The 8,688-nt window shown below is 40.1% G+C and overlaps 1 protein-coding gene and 1 pseudogene across 1 annotated transcript; one reads left to right on the top strand and one right to left on the bottom strand.

Annotated features, from left to right (window-relative positions):
• The window catches only part of LOC106520169 (uncharacterized), an 18,864-nt pseudogene that overhangs the window by 6,866 nt on the left and 3,310 nt on the right, over nucleotides 1-8,688 (top strand).
• Nucleotides 4,804-6,228, bottom strand: LOC106520186 (olfactory receptor 146). The gene is made up of 3 exons (XM_014012154.1): nucleotides 6,121-6,228; nucleotides 5,979-6,049; nucleotides 4,804-5,852 (listed from the first exon to the last, which is right to left on the bottom strand). Exons 2-3 carry the CDS (start codon nucleotides 6,041-6,043, stop codon nucleotides 4,910-4,912), a joined length of 1,008 nt encoding a protein of 335 aa, XP_013867608.1. The 5' UTR covers nucleotides 6,044-6,049; nucleotides 6,121-6,228; the 3' UTR covers nucleotides 4,804-4,909.

Here is an 8,688-nt window from a genome sequence, read left to right as displayed (position 1 = left end):
ACACAGTGAAACGACATGCAGTTGGACAGATGCAGTAAAGTGACATGCAGTTGGACAGATGCAGTGAAATGACATGCAGTTGGACAGATGCAGTGAAATGACATGCAGTTGGACAGATGCAGTGAAATGACATGCAGTTGGACAGATGCAGTGAAATGACATGCAGTTGGACAGATGCAATAAAATGACATGCAGTTGGACAGATGCAGTGAAATGACATGCAGTTGGACAGATGCAGTAAAGTGACATGCAGTTGGACAGATGCAGTGAAATGACATGCAGTTGGACAGATGCAGTAAAGTGACATGCAGTTGGACAGATGCAGTGAAATGACACACAGCTGGACAAATGCAGTTGTACAGATGCAATGAAATGACATGCAGTTGGACAGATGCAGTAAATTGACATGCAGTTGGACAGATGCAGTAAAGTGACATGCAGTTGGACAGATGCAGTGAAACGACATGCAGTTGGACAGATGCAGTAAAGTGACATGCAGTTGGACAGATGCAGTAAATTGACATGCAGTTGGACAGATGCAGTAAAGTGACATGCAGTTGGACAGATGCAGTAAAGTGACATGCAGTTGGACAGATGCAGTGAAAAGTTGATCAGTTGCCGTGAGTTGAGATTTTGTTTTTAGTTGTTTTTTTAATCTGGAACTGAACTTTTACAAGTTTTTTAAATTTTACAACAAACTCAATAATGTAAATCTAGTACYTGTTTGTATGAGTGTTTTTTAAGTTTGATAATGCAGTGTTTATTTCTTGAACTTGTCTTCCAAGCCACAAGTAATTATTTCCTATTTACAACAAGAGCTACGTTGGTGTCATGGTGCGTGGAGGTTTGTGTTACCAAGCAGAGCTGAGTGTAGGTGGGATTCAGGGCCACATGAAAATCATTAAATGGACAACACACTCTCATCAACAAGTCAGACAGGAGGAGAGGAGAGAGAATTATCTTCCTCATAGGTAAACTCTACCTTTAGTTCAATCTGTTGCTTTCTGTCTCTGAGAGTGGATCTGTTTGTCTTTTACAGAGCTCTTCTTTGGATGGAGAACCAATCARTGGTCACTCCTCTCAAACAGCCGATTGTTTTTGAACTGGAGGGTTTCAGTGTTCCTCCAGGATACGAGCCTTTCCTGTTCTTCCTGGCTCTTTTTGCATTAATGGTTGTCTTACTGGGAAATGGGGGTGTTGTTTGTGTCATTGTGATGGACAGAAACCTGCACAGACCCATGTTTTTAATGATCTGTCACCTGATGGTTTGTGACCTGTTGGGGCCTACAGCGGTGCTCTCTAGTCTCATGGTGCAGTTCCTGATGGAGAAGAAAATCTCCTACGCCCCGGCCATCACCCAGGGTTTCTGTGTGCACACGTATGGGGCTGCAGTACAGACAATTCTGAGTGCAATGGCCTATGACAGGTGAGAAAATACAGGTTCKGTTTCTTTGTAGTTTAGTRGTAAAAACACACAGATACTGCTTTTTGTGTTTCCAAAGWTAAAACTGTTTGTTCCTCTCCACTATCCCAGACACTTGGTGGTGTTCCATGTGTGCTTTACCTGACTGACGTGTAAACAGTGAATCAGTGAATAGTTTATTTCCTCTGCTCAGGTTTGTTGCAGTGTGTGAACCTCTCAGGTATCACTCCATCATGACMTCAGCTCGGCTCCACTCCTGCTGCGCTCTGGCCTGGATCGTGGCCCTGGTGCTCATCGCCGTGCTCTTCTCCTTCCACATGAACGTCCCTCTGTGTGGTCAGACCATCAAACATGTCTACTGCAGCAACCGAGGCATCTTAGACCTGGCCTGCATCCCAACCCCCGCAAACAACATCTACGGTCAGAACTCTTACTGAAAGATAAGAGATTTTTAGCCTCCATGAGCAAAAAGCTGCAACTGCTTTAGTTTAAAAATGCAGTTGGTTTTATTGTTCAGTATTCAGGACATGGTCAGTTTTAAGAGTTTTTAAAATGTATTTTTTAAATGTTTCTACAGCTGTTTAATTTCTTACTTGAGGAGCTTTTTTGATGAATTGTTTTATTTTATTTTATTTTATTTTTGGATATTTTTGTTTAAGAAAAAAAATGAAGAAAGAATTTTGCATAAAACTAAATCCACCAACGTCAACCAGAGGAGATTTTGGTTTCAYCTGTTTGAGTGTTTTTTTCTGTAAACGTTTGCGAATCAAGTTTTGATTCCTTGCTTGGTTTTAAATGTAGATGAAAATGATCCAATATGACTGAAAAGTTAAAGATAAAAGAAAGTAGTTGTGTAAAAGTCCTAGTCTTTTCTGTGATGTCTCGTAAAATCTCCTTTAAAACATGAAATCCTCAGTTGAGAAGAACAAGGATGAGCCAGCCCTAATTTTAACTCACCTGCCTTTTTATGTTCTGCAGGTCTGGTTATGACCTGGTCTATCAGTTCTGTGACCTTCATCCTCATCGCTTTCTCCTACATCAGGATCCTGAGAGCTTCTTTGAAACAAGGCSGAGCTGACAGCAGCGTCCGCAGCAAAGCCTTTCAGACCTGTGCTCCTCACATCGTGGTCTACGTGCTCTTTGAGATCGCAATGTTAATTGTTGTTGTGAGTTACAGGTTCCCCTCTCTGTCCCAGAATATTAAGAAGTTCTTTGGTATCCTCTTCATCATCATCCCTCCAGCTATCAACCCCATCATCTACGGCCTGGTCAGCAAAGACTTACGGAGCAGCATCGTCAAGCGTTTTTCTGTTCGGGTCCATCCCAAAAACTGAAGTTCTCATAAACAGAACCGTTCAGAACTGAGACCAGATTCTCTGAACTTTTCTTACACCATTGAGTAGGAACCAGAGTCCAGACCTACAAAGTGTTAGTCCTCAAACTTGTCCTTAAGCAGCACCATCAGTCTGCACTAACCTCACCTGAAAACATGTTCGCCCCATCACATCCGACCTGTCTGTGTTAATCACTGACTTAATAATATGAACAGGATCAGTGAGAACAGGCAGCCCCAGTGAAGTCCAGTTCTCCTCTGAAGAGGTCTGACTTACTGCTCGCATTGAGAACCAGACTTTCAGATCATTTGWACAGGAACTGAAGGACTCTTAGRGGCAAAGCTCCAATCCAGTCCATTCAGAGAGCAGTGGTGGAGCCAGACATTTTTCCCAGGTGTGGCCAGACTGGGACCACCACTCACACAGGGGTGACCAGACTGGGACCACCACTCACACAGGGGTGACCAGACTGGGACCACCACTCACACAGGGGTGGCCAGACTGGGACCACCACTCACACAGGGGTGGCCAGACTGGGACCACCACTCACACAGGGGTGGCCAGGAACATTACATCATTTTTTACTTGAAATTTTCTGCAAATATTTTGTGTTTTCATCATTTCCTCATGTCCTCATACAGGCAGTGACTGCCTTATAAACATGGGCGTCAGAACCATTTTGAAAGTTGGGGGACACGTTGGGGGTCTGGTGGTCCACCCCCAGAAAATTTTGAATGAAATAAATGTCATTTCCTGCATTCTGGTGTATTTTAACAGGCTATTAAACATAATTTTACCTACATAAATTAACACTTGATTTAATTATTATTTCAGAAACAGATTCTTCATTAAACTAGTTCCATCATCCTGTTTTTAAACTCACTGCTACAGCTGAGATAAGATTAATGTGACACAATTTATCTTATACAATGGCTTCAGGGGTGCTTTTTACTTTTATATTGCTCCAGCATAAATCAGATTATATAGGCATATGTTCTATAAAGAAAACCATCACTTCCTTGTCATAACTCTTCTTCAGTCATAGAGCTTGGTGAAGTTTCAAACTGTTAAACACTGCCACCAACTGTTCAGGAGGATTGTTACACCCCTAAAGGTTGTTTCAATGTGTAAGGGATGTGAGCAGGGTGGCCAAAGATTTGTCTATGGTGGCCATGGCCATCCCTGGCTCAGTTGAATCACATCCATCCCCAGAGACCTACTGCCACAGAGATCAGGCCCAATTATTAACAGGAGCCACTGACTCAGCTTCCTCCATGGAAGATGTGAACAAACCAGTCATTAGGTTCAGGGGACAATCACTTTTTCACACAAGGCCGTGTAGGTTTGGGTTTATTTAAAGATCTTAATTTCAAAAGTGCACCTTGTGTTTACTTATGATGTCCAATAATGACCTGAAACATTTCATTCCACAAATAATAAGAAATCATGAAGGAGCTAACATATTTTCACATCAATTTATACATGACGAAGGTTCTGGTCACTCAGGACAGACCCACACCAAGTGAGGACGGACATATTTATGATCCGATGAGGACAGAACACACATCAGTCTGGGACTGAGCTGCTTTATGGATGAGGCTAATGTGTTTGTTTGCACTGAAATGTTATGGAGATGGTTAAATATTTGTAAGACTATATCTGACACAAAACCTACCAAAAATGTTATTTTTAATTAAAATGCTAAAATTCCATGAATGTAAACTACAGAAAACCTGCTCAAAATCCTTTTTTTATTCAAAAACCTTTTTTAATGAGTTCAGCTTTCATTTTAAAATAAAAAGGTCTAATTGTTAAATGATTTGACTTAATGTTCAGATTTGTGTTGGGTTCTGTGTTTTTAAAGCTACAAATAAATCTATAACTTTCAGGATCGTATTTCCTGCTGGAAATGTCAGGCCTGTTCAGCTTTTCATGATAAATTTAGTTTTTTGTTAATTTAAAACCAACTGAAATTAAAAAAAGTTCATAAATCATCCACAAAACATAGTTCTAAGTCTGCCAGCTGTCAATCAGGTTTATTTCTGAAGTTAAATATATATATATGAACAGATTTTTGGTGTTTATTTTATTCAGTAACTCTGGGTTCTACACCTGATGTTAAAAGGAAAGATACAAAGTTTGTAAAACATCTTTATGATGCTACTTTATTGTTCTGAACCATCTTGGTGAAGTATTTTTGTATCTGTTTGGACTGGATCCCATAAATGAGCGGGTTCAGGCAGGCAGGGATGATGTGAAACAGAACCGAGGACATTTTTCTGACAGAAGCTAACTCAGGAAACCGATGCAGAATAATAACAAGCAAACCACTGAACAACATGATGACATAAACAAGCAGGTGGGTGCTGCAGGTCTTTAAGGCTTTATTGTTCGTGGACTTGTTCTGATGGGTCAGACAGACCACAGTGATCTTGAAGTAGGTCAGAACCATGCTGCCGATGGAGGAGGTGAACAGAACTGCTGTGAAGCTGAGACCGTAGATGTTATTAACGGAGACGTTCTCACAGGAGAGCTGAAACAACGCAGCATTGTTACAGAACATGCTTCCCATAAAAGTCCTGCATCGGCTCAGCCGGACGGTCAGACCCAGCAGAACCCCTACCAGAACCAGGGACACCCCCCAGGCAGACACCGTCAGCTTCATCAGCATCTTGTTGGTCATCACTGCAGCGTAACGCAGAGGGTTACAGATGGCCATATATCTGTCGAAGGCCATGGCCATGAGGGCAGTGTGGCACGTTGTCCCATAAACATGCATGATGAAGGCCTGAACAACACACTCATAATAACCAATGAGACGCTCCGATCGAGGCCTCAACATGTCCACCAGCAGAGAGGGCAGCACGGCTGATGCTCCGAGGATGTCGTTAATGGACAAGTTACAGAACAGGAGATACATGGGCTCATGCAGGCTCTTATCTATAAAAATTAAAAGAGAAATACTAACATTTAGTATCAAAATAAAAATGTAGGAGAAGAGGATAAAAATAAATACGGGGTGAAGGGACTCCTGTGAGACCAGTAAGCCTTCCAGCTGCAGGATGAAGCTGTTGTAGGTGTAGCTTTCCACCGAACTGAAACAACAAAATCATCTTTACTTCACAGGAAGTCTTTCTGTCATCAGCCACAGCAAGACTTTTCAGTTTCAGTACAAGCTCCAGTCAAGATCAAAAAGACAGTAAAAATCAAAAAATCAATACTTGTTTGTGTTGACTCTCATTCCCTTCAGATGAAGTGTGAGGCTGCTGTAAGGATACACATCCATCCTAGTCTGAAAACAAGAGAAGCAAATCAGACAAAAAACATTTGTTTCTACTTTTCTGCACGATGAAAAACATTTACCTGTAGGCAACAGAAAACTTTCTGTTGAATCACGAAGAGTCGGTGTCCTGTCTGCAGCAGGAAGAAGTGTGAGCTGAGCAGACATCAGACTGCTCTTCTCTTTAAACACTTCAAACACACCAGCTGAGCTCAGACGACAACAACAACAACAACACACCATGGAGACAGAACGTGTTCTGGGATAACTGTCAAAATGAGTTAACAAAGAAACTAATACAAGCACACACACACACACACAATTGACTTTACCATTTACACGGTCACAAATACATAATTTTCCCACTTTACGTGGACCGACAAACACACAGCTGTGTTCACCTATACATATGGGGAAATTCCATTGACTTTGATCAATTTCTGCTGCCTAATCCTGACCCCCTACCCTATCACTAATCTCACAGGCAGTGTTGTACAAATTACCACAAAGTTATACGCGAGTAAAAGTACAAGTATCTTATCATAAAATTACTGTAGGGGTAACCCTGGTGAAATAAACATTTCTATTTTTTATCTTTGATTTTGCTTTTACACTTATAAGAAGAAAGTCATTTTAAAGTTTGTTTCTATTTTCTCTAAGTGAATAGAAAAATATGTTCTATATGTTTTCTTCATTTAATCTTCTATTAGAGGTTATAATCAATATATATCATTACTCAAAGTTTTATTGAATTAATCTTTGCTCTCTCTTTATTCCAGAGTGTAACACTGTGAAGAAAAAAAGAGTTGAAATGTGTTTTACTGTTTTTTCTTAGTACTGGTTTATTAATCATGGTTTTATCATTTTTCTTAATTGGTTTAATGATTAATTATTGTGTACTATTAATTTTTACTATTAATCCATTTGTGCAAAGTGATGGATGTGATTTATAACCTCAGTGAAGTGATTTATAAGTACAGTTTAGTCTGTCTTTTCAGACTTTCAAGGTCCTTTTGCAGATAACAACCCACAGCTGGCCGCGCCAGTGTGAGAAAAACAGATTGTTTTGTTTCTCGCTCTTTTTTCTCTAAAAGAACTAACTTTCTGTTCTCACCGTTGACACTTGTCTTGTCTGTTCGTCGGAGTAAGGATGGTTCTGACTGGGTCTCTCTGAAGTGCGTGTCCGTCTGGGCACCTGTCTGGATGGGAGTCTGATGTTACTAACCTAATTTTACTGCCGAGAAGCGACTGAGACCAGCGCCGTGAGCCCTGAGGCTCGTTAGGGGTGAGATGAGGGTCTTCTCAACCCCCTGATGTCAGGACAGACATTATCTATTCTGCGGACTTCGTGATCCGACACTCTCAGACCTTTCTGCCTGCCGGTTCGGCTCTGTCTGAAGACGTCTAAAGGTAGAACAATGTTTGCTGAGATAAAACGTCGAAGTGGAAGTCTAGCCACGGAGGTGTCTGGTCTCTGACATGCTGTGGTGCTGGTCTGGTCTTATTTATGGAGAACAAGTGCTAAATTCACTAATTTCTTTTCCTCCTATCCTTAAAGCTATAAATCTTTACTATCTTTACTCTCTTTTTACTTAAAACTTAGTTAAGTAGCGTGCCAGTAAGTTACAACACCTGGAACTTACTGTTTTTGACAACTCTGAGGTGGAATTCATATGTCGAAAATATAACTTGTGTTCATTTATTCATATAATATTTTTAATAAATGTTTGTGTGTTTAATCCTGTTCATATATCTAAAAATAAATTACTTTATTTTGGAAATATGTTCAGGTCACAAGTTTTCATTTCTCATTCATGGTCAGAGTGGGTATCTTCATCAGTGTCTGGGATTTCATAATGCAAAGATCTTGAGAGATTATTTTAGGAAATTGGGCTGGTCCTAATTTCATGGGGTGGTCTCTTACATTACTTTGGTACAAGTTAAAGTCTCCTCTAAGAATTACTTGAGTAAAAGGTCTTAAAGTATCTGCTTTTTTTTGTACATAAAGTGTCAAAAGTAAATTTCTGACATAAAATGTACTTGAGGATTAAACGTAAAAGTATTGAGTAAAAATGAGAGGTTACATTTTCCTAAAACATTTTTTAAAGGCATGAAGCCAAACTAATGTGTGTCAGAATGGTAAATATTTATACTTCTCATCCAACTGCAATTAAATTCAAAGGCATAGTTCATTGGGATAGATTTTTTAAACAATAATGAGACAAAATGAAATAGGAGTAATGGTTTTCTACTTCTTACCTTTTCTAAAATGTAGGGAGTAGAAAGTAAAAAGTAGGCTAAAAATAATTTACTCAAGTAAAGTACATATATCCAAAATTTCTACTTAAGTACAGTAACAAAGTGTTTGTACTTAGTTACTTTACAACTCTGCTCATAGATACCTGACCCTAAACCTAACCTAAATCAACCACCCCACCCCCACCCACCCACTAATGACTTGAACCAAACAGGGACTTGGCTTAGGGCACCATATGTTCCAGTGGTCCCCACTTGTAGGTGTTGTGTCTTTGAACGGTCCTCATATGTCAAAAAGCCGTACACACACACACACACACACACACACACACACACACACACACACACACACACACACACATATAAACATTTCATAATTGTAGCAGTCGTTTTAA

Source organism: Austrofundulus limnaeus, unplaced genomic scaffold (genome assembly GCF_001266775.1).
Source record: "Austrofundulus limnaeus strain Quisiro unplaced genomic scaffold, Austrofundulus_limnaeus-1.0 Scaffold89, whole genome shotgun sequence".
Taxonomy (NCBI): domain Eukaryota; kingdom Metazoa; phylum Chordata; class Actinopteri; order Cyprinodontiformes; family Rivulidae; genus Austrofundulus; species Austrofundulus limnaeus.
The sequence above is the reverse complement of the archived record's forward strand: the minus strand, read 5'-3'. Positions and strand labels throughout refer to the sequence as shown.

What these genes read in the sequence shown, in the direction of transcription:
- LOC106520186 (XM_014012154.1), bottom strand. Translation starts at nt 6,043, where the DNA reads ATGGATGTGTATCCTTACAGCAGCCTCACACTTCATCTGAAGGGAATG. An exon ending in ATGAGAGTCAACACAAACAA is followed by an intron (nt 5,853 to 5,978) that starts GTATTGATTTTT and finishes TTGTTGTTTCAG; the next exon opens with TTCGGTGGAAAGCTACACCT.